At 45.9% G+C, this 15,703-nt stretch overlaps 1 protein-coding gene across 1 annotated transcript; it reads right to left on the bottom strand.

Annotated features, from left to right (window-relative positions):
- Positions 1-1,127: 1,127 nt before the first annotated feature.
- LOC139400700 (arrestin red cell-like) lies at positions 1,128-14,101 on the bottom strand (the record flags this gene model as incomplete). Its single annotated transcript, XM_071145388.1, has 7 exons — positions 1,128-1,263; positions 4,142-4,209; positions 4,832-4,891; positions 5,026-5,225; positions 5,841-5,885; positions 13,384-13,444; positions 14,071-14,101. Coding segments are annotated over 7 exons (601 nt in total), but the record flags the coding sequence as incomplete, so codon positions are not given.
- Positions 14,102-15,703: the final 1,602 nt, after the last annotated feature.

The raw sequence follows: 15,703 nt of genomic DNA, 5'->3' as shown, positions 1-15,703 counted from the left end.
GTTAGAGTGTAGGGGTGGCAGGTAGCCTAGTGGTTAGAGTGTAGGGGTGGCAGGTAGCCTAGTGGTTAGAGTGTAGGGGAGACAGGTAGCCTAGTGGTTAGAGTGTAGGGGAGACAGGTAGCCTAGTGGTTAGAGTGTTGGGGAGACAGGTAGCCTAGTGGTTAGAGTGTAGGGGTGGCAGGTAGCCTAGTGGTTAGAGTGTTGGGGAGACAGGTAGCCTAGTGGTTAGAGTGTAAGGGAGACAGGTAGACTAGTGGTTAGACTGTAGTGGTGGCAGGTAGCCTAGTGGTTAGAGTGTTGGGGAGACAGTTAGCCTAGTGGTTAGAGTGTAGGGGTGGCAGGTAGCCTAGTGGTTAGAGTGTTGGGGAGACAGGTAGCCTAGTGGTTAGAGTGTAGGGGTGGCAGGTAGCCTAGTGGTTAGAGTATTGGGGAGACAGGTAGCCTAGTGGTTAGAGTGTAGGGGTGGCAGGTAGTCTAGTGGTTAGAGTGTTGGGGAGACAGGTAGCCTAGTGGTTAGAGTGTAAGGGAGACAGGTAGACGAGTGGTTAGAGTGTAGGGGAGACAGGTAGCCTAGTGGTTAGAGTGTAGGGGTGGCAGGTAGCCTAGTGGTTAGAGTGTATGGGTGGCGGGTAGCCTAGTGGTTAGAGTGTAGGGGTGGCAGGTAGCCTAGTGGTTAGAGTCTAGGGGAGACAGGTAGCCTAGTGGTTAGAGTGTAGGGGTGGCAGGTAGCCTAGTGGTTAGAGTGTTGGGGAGACAGGTAGCCTAGTGGTTAGAGTGTAGGGGTGGCAGGTAGCCTAGTGGTTAGAGTATTGGGGAGACAGGTAGCCTAGTGGTTAGAGTGTAGGGGCGGCAGGTAGCCTAGTGGTTAGAGTGTAGGGGTGGCAGGTAGCCTAGTGGTTAGAGTGAAGGGGTGGCAGGTAGCCTAGTGGTTAGAGTGTAGGGGAGACAGGTAGCCTAGTGGGTAGAGTGTAGGGGAGACAGGTAGCCTAGTGGGTAGAGTGTAGGGCCAGTAGCCGAAAGGTTGATGGATTGAATCACAGAGCTGACAAGGTAAAGTTATGCCCCTGGGCAAGGTAGTTAACCCACTCACCCCCCCCCCCCCTATCCTACGGTATCCTGTATCCTACCTCTTTATCCAGGGAGGCCTCTAGGTGTAGGGATCTATCTGACAGTAGGAAGGATCGTGTTGTCTCCACCATGGGCTGAGGACCAGGCTTCTCTGGGGCGTACTGCACCTTACGGATCACCAGACGCACTGAGTTCCTGTAATAACACACAGGAGAAAAATACATGACAGACCATACAACCGTAAAACAAACCCCTCACACACTAGGATTATCAACATATCAGGGTTTGGAGTCAATTCCATTTCAATTCCCGTCAATTCGGAAACTAAACCAAATTCAAATTCCAAATTTTCCTAATTGAAAAACATTGAAGAGAGAATTGGAATTTCAGTGTACTTCCTGAATTGACTGGAATCTAAGTGGATAAATCTAAATCAAACTAAGCCCCCAACCCTGGTACATACACCATCATTTAACAAACCCTCCACATTGATTCACTGAGTCACTGAATGAAAGGACACATAGCCTGCTTAGACTACAGTATACAGTCTACAGTCTACAGTCTACTGTCTACAGTCTACAGTCTACGGTCTACAGTCTACAGTCTACAGTCTACAGTCTACTGTCTACTGTCTACTGTCTACTGTCTACAGACTACAGTCTACAGTCTACAGTCTACAGTCTACAGTCTACTATCTTACCTTTTATGTATCTTCTCCTCTACAGTCTACAGTCTACAGTCTACAGTCTACTGTCTACAGTCTACTGTCTACAGTCTACAGTCTACGGTCTACAGTTTACGGTCTACAGTCTACAGTCTACAGTCTACAGTCTACAGTCTACAGTCTACTGTCTACTGTCTACAGACTACAGTCTACAGTCTACAGTCTACAGTCTACTATCTTACCTTTTATGTATCTTCTCCTCTACAGTCTACAGTCTACGGTCTACAGTCTACTGTCTACTGTCTACAGTCTACAGTCTACAGTCTACAGTCTACAGACTACAGTCTACTGTCTTACCTTTTATGCATCTTCTCCTCTACAGTCTACAGTCTACAGTCTTACCTTTTATGTATCTTCTCCTCTACAGTCTACAGTCTACAGTCTACTATCTTACCTTTTATGTATCTTCTCCTCTACAGTCTACAGTCTACAGTCTACAGTCTACAGACTACAGTCTACTGTCTTACCTTTTATGCATCTTCTCCTCTACAGTCTACAGACTACAGTCTTACCTTTTATGTATCTTCTCCTCTACAGTCTACAGTCTACAGTCTACAGTCTACAGTCTACAGACTACAGTCTACAGTCTACAGTCTACAGTCTACAGTCTTACCTTTTATGTATCTTCTCCTCTACAGTCTACAGTCTACAGACTACAGTCTACAGTCTACAGACTTACCTTTTATGTATCTTCTCCTCTACAGTCTACAGTCTACAGACTACTGTCTTACATTTTATGTATCTTCTCCTCTACAGTCTACAGTCTACAGTCTACAGTCTACAGTCTACAGACTACAGACTACAGTCTACTGTCTTACCTTTTATGTATCTTCTCCTCTACAGTCTACAGTCTATAGTCTACAGTCTACAGTCTACAGTCTACAGACTACAGTCTACAGTCTACAGTCTACAGTCTACAGTCTTACCTTTTATGTATCTTCTCCTCTACAGTCTACAGTCTACAGACTACAGTCTACAGACTACAGTCTACAGTCTACAGACTTACCTTTTATGTATCTTCTCCTCTACAGTCTACAGTCTACAGTCTTACCTTTTATGCTTCTTCTCCTCTACAGTCTACAGTCTACAGTTTTACATTTTATGTATCTTCTCCTCTACAGTCTACAGTCTACAGTCTACAGTCTACTGTCTACAGTCTACAGTCTTACCTTTTATGTATCTTCTCCTCTACAGTCTACAGTCTACAGTATACTGTCTACAGTCTACAGTCTTACCTTTTATGCATCTTCTCCTCTACAGTCTACAGTCTACAGTCTTGCATTTTATGTATCTTCTCCTCTACAGTCTACAGTCTACAGTCTACAGTCTACTGTCTACAGTCTACAGTCTACAGTATACTGTCTACAGTCTACAGTCTTACCTTTTATGTATCTTCTCCTCTACAGTCTACAGTCTTACATTTTATGTATCTTCTCCTCTACAGTCTACAGTCTACAGTCTACAGTCTACAGTCTACAGTCTTACCTTTTATGTATCTTCTCCTCTACAGTCTACAGTCTACAGTCTACAGTCTTACCTTTTATGTATCTTCTCCTCTACAGTCTACAGTCTACAGCTACAGTCTTACCTTTTATGTATCTTCTCCTTTATAGTCTACAGTCTTACCTTTTATGTATCTTCTCCTCTACAGTCTACAGTCTACAGACTACAGACTACAGTCTACAGTCTTACCTTTTATGTATCTTCTCCTCTACAGTCTACAGTCTACAGTCTACAGACTACAGTCTACAGTCTTACCTTTTATGTATCTTCTCCTCTACAGTCTACAGTCTACAGTCTACAGACTACAGTCTACAGTCTTACCTTTTATGTATCTTCTCCTCTACAGTCTACAGTCTACAGTCTTACCTTTTATGTATCTTCTCCTCTACAGTCTACAGTCTACAGACTACAGACTACAGTCTACAGTCTTACCTTTTATGTATCTTCTCCTCTACAGTCTACAGTCTACAGTCTACAGACTACAGTCTACAGTCTTACCTTTTATGTATCTTCTCCTCTACAGTCTACAGTCTACAGTCTTACCTTTTATGTATCTTCTCCTCTACAGTCTACAGTCTACAGACTACAGTCTACAGTCTACAGACTACAGTCTACAGTCTACAGACTACAGACTACAGACTACAGCCTTACCTTTTATGTATCTTCTCCTCTACAGTCTACAGACTACAGTCTACAGTCTACAGACTACAGTCTACAGTCTACAGACTACAGTCTACAGTCTACAGTCTACAGACTACAGACTACAGTCTTACCTTTTATGTAACTTCTCCTCTACAGTCTACAGTCTACAGACTACAGTCTACAGTCTACAGACTACAATCTTACCTTTTATGTATCTTCTCCTCTACAGTCTTAGCGCAGAAGGCTCTGATCTCAAAGTCTACTCCACAGGCCTGAACAGAGAGAGAAAGTAAGGGAGAGACAGAGAGAGAGAGAGAGAGGGAGGGAGAGGCAGAAAGAGGGAGAGACAAATAGGGGTAGACAGAGAGAGAGGGAGAGACAGAAATAGGGGTAGACAGAGAGAGAGGGGTAGACAGAGTGCATGGGGTAGACAGAGAGAGAGGGTGAGTGAGAGAGAGAGAGAGAGAGAGAGGGAGGGAGCGCGAGAGAAAGTGAGGGAGAGGCAGAAAGAGGGAGAGACAGAAATAGGGGTAGACAGAGAGAGAGGGGTAGACAGAGTGCATGGGGTATACAGAGAGAGTGCATGGGGTAAAGAAAGAGAGAGAGAGAGAGAGAGAGAGAGGCAGAAATAGCGGAGTGGACAGAGAGAGAGGGGTAGAGAGAGTTGAGAGACAGAGAGAGATGGAGAGAGAGGGATAGACAGAGGGAGAGAGAGAGAGTGAGAGAGAGAGAGTGAGAGAGGGAAATGGAAATGGAAATAGAGAGAGAGAGATGGAGAGAAAGGGAGATGCAGACATTGGATAAAAAGTTTTGTGTGTGTGTGTGTGTGTGTGTGTGTGTGTGTGTGTGTGTGTGTGTGTGTATGGTGCGTGTGCGTGTGCGCGGTCTCTGTACCTTCCCTGTGTCCTCTGGTCCTGGCTGTAGAGTGACTGAGCAGGGCAGGTTTTGAGGGATCTGAGACATCGACACACAACACAGTCAGACAGAATTAAACACAAAGCTAGGATGTGCTTAACTTGTTGACCTCACATTCAGGTCATTTAACAGGTGTGTGTTTGCGGTACAGTGTGTCCGTCTATAGAACTCACAGTGAAGCTGAATGGGTGGGCGTGCTGGCCTAGTTTCTTCAGCAGTCGTTCCTGCAGCCGGCTGAGTGGTTTACCTTCCTCTGTGGTGAGGGTAGGGAAGGCCTGGAAGGTGGAGATATAGAGGTCTTTCCTAAAGGACAAGCCCAGAACGTCCAGGTCTTCTCTACCATATCGGAACGCGCAGGTCAGAGTCACAAAGACTGGGGAAGGAAGAGAAAAGAGGGAGGAGGTGACAGAGAGAAGAGAGAGGAGAGAGGAGAGAGAGAAGAGAGGAGAGAGAGGAGAGAGAGAAGAGAGGAGAGAGAGGAGAGAGATGAGAGAGAGAAGAGAGAGGAGAGAGGAGAGAGTAGATAGAGGAGAGAGAGGAGAGAAAGGAGAGAGAAGAGAGTAGATAGAAAGGAGAGAGAAGAGAAATGAGAGAGGAGAGAGGAGAGAGTAGATAGAGGAGAGAGGTGAGAGGAGAGAGGAGAGAGTAGATAGAGGAGAGAGAGGAGATAAAAGAGATAGGAGAGAGGAGAGAAAGGAGAGCGAGGAGAGAGGAGAGAGGAGAGGAGAGAGAGGAGAGTAGATAGAGGAGAGAGGGGAGAGAGGAGAGAAGAGAGAAGAGAGAGGAGAGAGGAGAGAGGAGAGAAGAGAGAGAGAAGAGAGAGGAGAGAAGAGAGAGGAGAGAAGAGAGAGGAGAGAGAGGAGAGGAGAGAGGAGACAGGAGAGAGGAGAGAGGAGATATATAATGGAATGTGAATAAATTATTGATATTTGAAGGAAAATCATGAAATTAGAACTCACACTCTGACACACACACACACACGGCTTACCTTTTCTGTCTTTTAGGTATTCTGGGTCTATGAGTAGCACTCCATCTGTAGAAAGACAGACAACACACACACACACACACACACACACACACACACACACACACACACACACACACACACACAGTCAAAAACAACACACACACACAGTCAAAAACAACACACACACACAGTCAAAAACAACACACATACACACACTCAAAAACAACACACACACAGTCAAAAACAACACACTTACACACACACACACACAAAGTCAAAAACAACACACTTACACACACACACACACACAGTCAAAAACAACACACACACACAGTCAAAAACAACACACTTACACACACCCACACACAGTCAAAAACAACACACACACACAGTCAAAAACACACACACACACACACACACACACAGTCAAAAACAACTCACGCACACACACACACAGTCAAAAACAACACACACAGTCAAAAACAACACACATACACACACACACACAGTCAAAAACAACACACACACACACACAGTCAAAAACAACACACACACATAGACACAGCGCTAATATTAAGGTTTTGTGTTACCCAAACTGGTGCTGAGGGAGTTCAGAGTTGATCTGCACATAATTTTAAACAATAATTTGTTCTTAACTTCTTTGGGACAGGGGGGCAGTATTGGTAGCTTGGATAAAAAGGTGCCCAGAGTAAACTGCCTGCTACTCAGTCCTAAAAGCTAGAATATGCATATAATTAGTAGATTTGGATAGAAAACACTCTGAAGTTTCTAAAACTGTTTGAATGATGTGAGTATAACAGAACTCATCTGGCAGGCAAAAACCTGAGAAAGAATCCAACCAGGAAGTGGGAAATCTGAGGTTTGTAGTTTTTCAACTCATTGCCTATCCAATATACAGTGTATATGGGGTCAAATTGCACTTCCTAAGGCTTCCACTAGATGTCAACAGTCTTTAGAACCTTGTTTGATGCTTCTACTGTTTAGGAGGGGGGAATGGGAGCTGAATGAGTCAGAGGTCTGCCAGAGTGCCATGAGCTGACCACGTTAGTTAACGTGAGAGTTAGCTCTCTCTCTCTCTCTCTCTCTCTCTCTCTCTCTCTCTCTCTCTCTCTCTCTCTCCCCTTTTGGGAATCTCTCTGTTTCTCTCTCTCTTTCTCTCTCTCCCTTTTGGGAATCTCTCTCTCTCTCTCTCTCTCTCTCTCTCTCTCTCTCTCTCTCTCTCTCTCTCTCTCTCTCTCTCTCTCTCTCTCTCTCTCTCTCTCTCTCTCTCTCTCTCTCTCTCTCTCTCTCTCTCTCTCTCTCTCTCTCTCTCTCTCTCTCTCTCTCTCTCTCTCTCTCTCTCTCTCTCTCTCTCTCTGCATGCTGGGAGTGTTTGGTGCATGCTGGGAATTGCTCGGTTGTCTATTTCTTGGTAGCATTTTTTTGTTTTCTTCTTTGCATGATTACACAAGAGTGTCTTGTTGATCGTATGGTTGAGCATGGTGTACTTCTTAAAGGAGAGCGTCTTGTAGATCGGATGGTTGAGCATGGTGTACTTCTTAAAGAAGAGTGTCTGGTTGATCGGATGGTTGAGCATGGTGTACTTCTTAAAGAAGAGTGTCTGGTTGATCAGATGGTTGAGCATGGTGTACTTAAAGAAGAGTGTCTGGTTGATCGGATGGTTGAGCATGGTGTACTTCTTAAATGTTTATTCAAGTTACTCCACTTTTTTCTCCGTCAACAAGGGTAACGATTTCAAATGTACCGCCGTTTATTCCCAATGAGCTATTGGAGCGCGGGTTATTGCGCTTTGGGAAGTTCGCCAGTTCAATTAAGGTTGTCCCGTTGGGTTGCAAACACCCGGCGTTGAAACAGGTCATGTCATTTCGGCGACAGGTGTTTATGTTTTTGGACTCACCGGAGCAGACTTTAGAGTTATCGTTTAAAGTCAAGTATGACAACAGACTGTATATGGCTTATGCTGGTACGGGTAGTCAACGGTGTTTTGAGTGTGGGGATGTTGGTCATAAGTGACATGCTTGCCTGAAAAGGGAGAAGGCTGTTGCTGAGGAACAAGTTATCCGTGTTGAGGGCACGGAGTTGCAACTTGTATTAGAGGGAAATGTTATGCAGCAGAAAAATATTGTTGTAGAAGGTAAGGATGTATCTGAAGAGCCAGTTCCTCAGACTGGTGAGGAGGTACCCAGTACGAGTGCTGGGGTAAAGGAGGTGGTTCATGTGGAGCTAGGCTCCCAGGTTGTGGAGGAGATGCCCAGTACGGGTGCTGGGGTAAAGGAGGGGCTTCATGTGGAGCTAAGCTCCCAGGTAGTGGAGGAGATGCCCACTACGAGTACTGGGGTTCATGTGGATCTAGGCTCCCAGGTAGTGGAGGAGATGCCTGGTACGAGTGATGGGGTGCAAGTGGGGAGTGTTGAAAGGGATGTGGTAGAGGGGAGTCAGTTGTCTGTGGCCTCAGCTGAGAAGGACCAGGAGATGTGGATATCTCTTTTGATATGATAGCAGCTGGTGACGACTCAATTTACGATCTAGAGGAGGTAAATGGGTTTCTGGATCAGACTTTTGGGAAATCTGTCAAATTGGCAGATTATTTTGATGTTGATAAGTTTGTGAGGTCAGCTGTGATGTTACAGAAGACGGTGGGGTTAGACCAGTTGAGTGAGAAGAAGCGGTTTCGTTTGAGGAAATGTATTACTGCTGTTGCAGCAGCAAAAGGTGGTGGGAAACGTGGTCAGGTTAATAAGAGAAAATTAAAACAATGATGATGATCATGCTTCATAGGGTGTCTTTTTTCTCCTTGGTTTCTCTGTGGTTTCTTCTGCTTTTTTTTTCTCTTTTCTATATGGAGGTACTAAGGATAGGTTCTCTCAATATTAATGGGGGAAGGGACAGGAATAAGAGGGCTTGGGTATTAGAAGTAATAAAACAGAAAAGGCTTAATGTAGTTTTCCTACAGGAGACACATAGTGATGAGGAAAATGAGGTTGACTGGGAAATGTGGTGGGAGGGGCAGCATGTACTCAGTCATGGTACTAATTTCAGTGCTGGGGTGGCAGTCTTGTTTTCCTCAGGCTTAGGGGTGACTGTGGTATCTACAACAGAGATTGTCAAGGGTCGGGTTTTATCGGTCAAGGTGGATGTTATGGGTTTTTTAATTAAAAAAAATATGTTTCTGCTCCTAATGAGGGTACAGAGCGTATTGCTGTATTTGATCAAATAAAGGAAACCCAAAGACAGTGTGACCAAGAGGGGTGTATGGTTTTAGGGGGGGACTGGAACTGTACAGTGGATTTTACTGTTGACCGCACCGCTGAAGAACCTCACCTGCGGTCAGCCACTTGCCTGTCTGGCCTATAAACTGAGTTTGAGCTTTCTGATGTGTGGAGAGTAAGGAATGCAAAAGTTAGGCAGTATACATGGCTAAAAGTTCATGAAGGTCGTGTCAGTACAGCAAGGTTAGACAGGTTGTATGTATCTGAGCAATACTGTAGTAGGGTTGGAAGGTGTGCCATTACTCCTGTGGGATTCTCTGATCATCATATTGTTACTGTTGATATTCACTTGTCCTGTCCACGAAGGTCATCACCTTACTGGTATTTGAATGTTAAATTGTTACATGATGTCATGCTTTGTGCCAGGTTTTTGTTGTTTTGGGGAAAATGGAGGGTTACAAAAGGGAATTTTGAGTCCTTGAGACAATGGTGGGAGTTTGGGAAGGCCCAAATACGAGTATTTTATCAACAGTATACTGCCCTGTCTCAAATTGAAGTTAAAGAGACTATCAAGGCCCTTGAGCAGGACATCAAGTCTATTGAATTGAAGCTGCTCACTCAGAACGACCCTGGACTAGTCATGAACTTACAGGACAAGAGACATGAACTGAGGTGGTTTCTGTATGAAAGAGTGAAGGGTGCCTTTATTAGGTCTCGTTTCGCTTCCCTCAAGGATATGGATGCTCTTAGCCCTTTTTTTAACCTAGGACAGTCGACATTTCAACGTAAACAGATGGTCTGCCTTCATCTCCCTGATGGGAAGGTGACCACGGATGACAGTGAAATGCATCAACATGCAGTGGATTTCTACTCGTCCCTCTATAAAGCGGAGGATTGTGACTCTCTGTGTACTGAACAGTCATTACACGGTCTTCCTCAATTGGGACCTGAGCAGAGAGTCGCATTGGACTCTGACATTACACAGGCCGAGCCCCTGGCATCGATGGTTTACCATCTGAGTTTTATAAGCACTTTTGGGGGTCTATTGGGGAGGATTTTTATGAAGTGCTGTGTGAATCTTTTCATGAGGGTTCTCTTCCTGTATCCTGTCAACGTGCGGTGCTTTCACTGTTGCCAAAAAAGGGGGATTTGGCTCTCATAAAACATTGGAGACCTGTTGCTTTGCTGTGCGCAGAATACAAAATTGTTTCTAAATGTCTCTCAAACAGGTTGAATTGGGATTGTTGGTCCACAAGGACCAGTCCTATTGTGTACCTGATTGCTCTATCGTTGATAACTTGTTTCTGATAAGAGATGTTTTAGACATTTGTAAACTGTCTGATGTAAATGTGGGTTTACTTTCTTTGGATCAGGAGAAGGCTTTTGATCGTGTGGACCACCAGTACTTGTTTAAAACGATGAAAGCCTTTTGGTTTGGGGATGTTTTTTTGTCTTGGATGAATTTACTGTATGCTGGGGCCTCGTGTATGGTGAAGGTGGGGGGTGGTTTGAGTTGCCCCATCCCTGTCCAAAGGGCCATCAGGCAGGGATGCCCAATTTCAGGGCAGTTGTATAGTCTGGTGATTGAACCAATGCTTTGTTTTTTAAGAGTGAGGCTTACTGGTTTCTCTGTGCCAGGTGTAATGAAGGGTCCCACGATAGCACTGTCTGCGTATGCAGATGACCTGACAGTTTTTATTACAGGGGGTGAAGATGTTAAGGCTCTCAAACACTTTAAAGGTGTATGAGGGGGCCTCCTCAGCTAGAGTCAATTGGGGAAAGAGTGAGGCGCTGTGGGCAGGTCAGCTTCAGATGGGGTCCGCTCCACGGTTACCAGGGGGGCTTCAGATGGGGTCCGCTCCACGGTTACCAGGGGGGCTTCAGATGGGGTCCGCTCCACGGTTACCAGGGGGGGCTTCAGACGGGGTCCGCTCCACGGTTGCCAGAAGGGCTTCAGACGGGGTCCGCTCCACGGTTACCAGGGGGGCTTCAGATGGGGTCCGCTCCACGGTTACCAGGGGGGCTTCAGATGGGGTCCGCTCCACGGTTACCAGGGGGGGCTTCAGACGGGGTCCGCTCCACGGTTACCAGGGGGGCTTCAGATGGGGACCGCTCCACGGTTACCAGGGGGGCTTCAGATGGGGACCGCTCCACGGTTACCAGGGGGGCTTCAGATGGGGACCGCTCCACGGTTACCAGGGGGGCTTCAGATGGGGACCGCTCCACGGTTACCAGGGGGGCTTCAGACGGGGTCCGCTCCACGGTTACCAGGGGGGCTTCAGACGGGGTCCGCTCCATGGTTACTAGGGGGGCTTCAGACGGGGTCCGCTCCACGGTTACCAGGGGGGCTTCAGGGGGCAGAGATGGGATGAAGACTTTGGGGGTTTTTCTAGGCTCCGATGTCTTTCAGAAAAAGAACTGGGAGGGTGTAGTGGAGAAAGTGTGTGCCAGACTGTCGTGGAAATGGGTGCTACCCCAGCTGTCTTATAGGGGAAGGGTCCTGGTAGCTAATAATCTTGCTGCCTCTACCCTGTGGCACAGACTAATGATACAAGAGCTTCAGAGGACCCTTGTCAATTTCTTCTGGTCTGGACAACACTGGATTAAAGCTGCAGCCCTGTACCTGCCACTGTACGAGGGTGAGCAAGGCCTGGTGGACATTTCCTCTAGAATCATGGCTTTCCGGCTTCAAGCAGCCCAGAGACTGTTGTACAGTGACGGTTCTAGCTGGGTCGACACAGACTACACACTGATGAGGAGAGCGGGCTGTTTGGGCTTAGACAAGCACCTTTTCCTCTTAAAGCTGGAGGGGAGTGAGTTGCCTGGCCTGACTCCATTTTATGAGTCTGTTATGCAGGCTTGGAGGGTTCTTGTCAAGTCCCGTAAGGCCGGCACGCCACCAGGGATGTGGCTTTCTGAAGAGCCTCTTTTTCACAACACTGCCATCCAGTCCCGTGCTCTGGGTTCAGCCAGCCTACGTGCATGCCTGTTAGGGGTGGGGTGTACCAAGCTGGGTCATCTGATGCGGAGCAGGAGCAGATCGTTGGAGGAGCTGGGAGAAAGAGCGGGGATCCGATCATCTCGCCTACTGAGGAAGGTCGTCGCTGAGGTCTGTGACTCCTTGCCAGTGCTTCATCTGCAGTATGTGACTGACACTTCCAATTCTGATCGGTGGAAGGAGGGTCTGGATTATGTGTTCCCTGCACTGATTGTTAGTGCTGCGATGGGGGCATTCGAGGAGGATGTGGGGATGCTGCTTTCCTTCGATACCCCGGAGCTGGGGGAGTTCTAGGAGGTGGGAAAGAAGGCCATGTACAGAATATGTGTAAAGGTGTCCCATGCCTCTTCCCTGGAAGGGGTAAAATCGACGAGGTGGGCGCGGGTGTGCTTGGTCCAGGTGCCTCTCCAAGGCTGTTGGCGATCATTATACAAACTGCCTATTGATAAGAGGACAGCTGACCTCCAATGGAGGATAATACATGGAGCTATAGCCACCAACATGCATCTGGTACACCTGGACCCTACTGTTGGGGAGGGGTGTCCATTCTGCATCTGGTACACCTGGACCCTACTGTTGGGGAGGGGTGTCCAACATGCATCTGGTACACCTGGACCCTACTGTTGGGGAGGGGTGTCCATTCTGCATCTGGTACACCTGGACCCTACTGTTGGGGAGGGGTGTCCATTCTGCATCTGGTACACCTGGATTCTACTGTTGGGGAGGGGTGTCCATTCTGTGTCGAGTCTGAATCTCTGGCACATCTGTTTTTACTGTGTCCCAGGTTGGTCGGGATGATTGACCTGATCACTAATTGGTTCTCAGCGTTGGGAGAGGTTTTCTCTTCCCAACTGTATATATTTGGGCCAAAGTACAGGTTTAGTCAAAAGGGTGTAGTTGTGTTGCTTAATTTTGTGTTAGGGGCAGCAAAATTAGCGATATGGAAGACCCGAAAGAACAGTATTCAGGGACAGGGGTCTGTTGATGTGGTGGGAATGCTGGAGGGAATGTTGGCAGCGAGACTAAGGGTTGAGTTTGCCTATTATAAACTTGTCAACAATATTGATCTGTTGTTGAGCATATGGGGTATTCAGAGGCTGTTGTGTTTAGTTACTGTGGAGGAGGAATTGAGTTGTGTTTTTAATTGATGTGTAACTGTGGTTTTGTATGAGTATTTATTGTGTGGTGGGCCCCCAGACCCAATAAAGATTATTTAAAACACTCTCCCTGAGTCATTTACTCGCTCTCTCTTTTCCCTCTTCCCCTTTCTCTCCAACTCTCTCTCGGCCCCGGCACCCCAGAGTGTAAATGACTCAGGGAGTGTGTTACTACTCACCCACTGGATCTACATGGTCTAGGTGATCCACAAAGTCTCTCTTCCCCAGGTATACTGTGAGCTATACACAGAGAGAGAGAGAGAGATGGCCACAAAGGACAGAGTGAAAACATTGACAGTATGTAGAAATGGAAAGAAAAACCTGACAAACATCATCATTATTACACACACACACACACACACACACACACACACACACTGACCCCTAGCGAGAGCGAGAGGGGGGGGGGGGGGGGGGTATGGGAGAGAGAGAGAGAGAGGGGTGAGTATGGGAGACAGAGAGAGAGATAAAGAGGGGGGAGTATGGGAGAGAGAGAGATCTGATAGAATCAGAGAAAGAAGAGGAAGAAGATATCTGATAGAATCAGAGGAGGAAGAGGAAGAAGAGGAAGAGATCTGATAGACTTAGAGGAAGAAGAGATCTGATAGACTTAGAGGAAGAAGAGATCTGATAGAATCAGAGGAAGAAGAGGAAGAAAATTAAGAAGAGATCTGATAGAATCAGAGGAAGAAGAGGAAGAATAGGAAGCCTACTGGGAGAAATATACTCTACAGGGAAAGAGGAGGAACCCACCTCACCTTCTGTCTGACACACACACGCACGCACACACACACACACGCACGCACACACACGCACGCACACACACACACACACACACACACACACACAGGGGAGTTGTGAACTACCTTGCAGTTGGGGCTGGACTTCTTGAAGACTCTGAAACGAGAGAGATGAATTACTCACCACATTACAATATAGAGATATTCTGTTCATCACAGATACAGACACTGACAGACTTCAACAGATTTCACTATGAACTACTACCACAACCAGTCAGACAATGCAGTAGGCCTCCTGTAGAATAGGTCTCCCGTAGAATAGGTCTCATGTAGAATAGGTCTACTATATAATAGTTCTACTATAGAATAGGTCTACTATAAAATAGGTATACTGTAGAATAAGTCTACTGTAGAATAGGTCTACTATAGAATAGGTCTACTATAGAATAGGTCTACGGTAGAATAAGTCTACTGTAGAATGGGTCTACTATAGAATAGGTCTACTACAGAATAGGTCTACTGAAGAATAGGTCTACTATAGAATAGGTCTACTATAAAATAGGTCTACTGTAGAATAGGTATACTGTAGAATAGGCCTCCCTCCCGTAGAATAGGTCTACTGTAGAATAGGTCTACTGTGGAATAGGTCTACTATGGAATAGGTCTACTATAGAATAGGTCTACTATAGAATAGGTCTACTGTAGAATAGGTCTCCTGTAGAATAGGTCTACTGTAGAATAGGTCTACTGTAGCATAGTTCTCCTGTAGAATAGGTCTACTGTAGAATAGGCCTCCCTCCCGTAGAATAGGTCTACTATAGAATAGGTCTCATGTAGAATAGGTCTACTATATAATAGGTCTACTGTAGAATAGGTCTACTATAGAATAGGTCTACTATAGAATAGGTCTACTGAAGAATAGGTCTACTATAGAATAGGTCTACTATAGAATAGGTCTACTGTAGAATAGGTCTCCTGTAGAATAGGTCTACTGTAGAATAGGTCTACTGTAGAATAGGTCTCCTGTAGAATAGGTCTACTGTAGAATAGGCCTCCCTCCCGTAGAATAGGTCTAATGTAGAATAGGTCTACTGTGGAATAGGTCTACTGTAGAATAGGTCTACTGTAGAATAGGTCTACTGTGGAATAGGTCTACTGTGGAATAGGTCTACTGTAGAATAGGTCTACTGTAGAATAGGTCTACTGTAGAATAGGTCTACTATAGAATAGGTCTACTATAGAATAGGTCTACTGAAGAATAGGTCTACTATAGAATAGGTCTACTATAGAATAGGTCTACTGTAGAATAGGTCTCCTGTAGAATAGGTCTACTGTAGAATAGGTCTACTGTAGAATAGGTCTCCTGTAGAATAGGTCTACTGTAGAATAGGCCTCCCTCCCGTAGAATAGGTCTAATGTAGAATAGGTCTACTGTGGAATAGGTCTACTGTAGAATAGGTCTACTGTAGAATAGGTCTAATGTGGAATAGGTCTACTGTGGAATAGGTCTACTGTAGAATAGGTCTACTGTAGAATAGGTCTACTGTAGAATAGGTCTACTATAGAATAGGTCTACTGAAGAATAGGTCTACTATAGAATAGGTCTACTATAGAATAGGTCTACTGTAGAATAGGCCTCCCTCCCGTAGAATAGGTCTACTGTAGAATAGGTCTACTGTGGAATAGGTCTACTGTGGAATAGGTCTACTGTGGAATAGGTCCACTGTGGAATAGGTCTACTGTAGAATAGGTCTACTAT

This window comes from Oncorhynchus clarkii, unplaced genomic scaffold (genome assembly GCF_045791955.1).
Source record: "Oncorhynchus clarkii lewisi isolate Uvic-CL-2024 unplaced genomic scaffold, UVic_Ocla_1.0 unplaced_contig_6133_pilon_pilon, whole genome shotgun sequence".
In the NCBI taxonomy this organism is placed as follows: Eukaryota; Metazoa; Chordata; class Actinopteri; order Salmoniformes; family Salmonidae; genus Oncorhynchus; species Oncorhynchus clarkii.
This window is presented reverse-complemented; position numbering and strand designations above follow the sequence as displayed.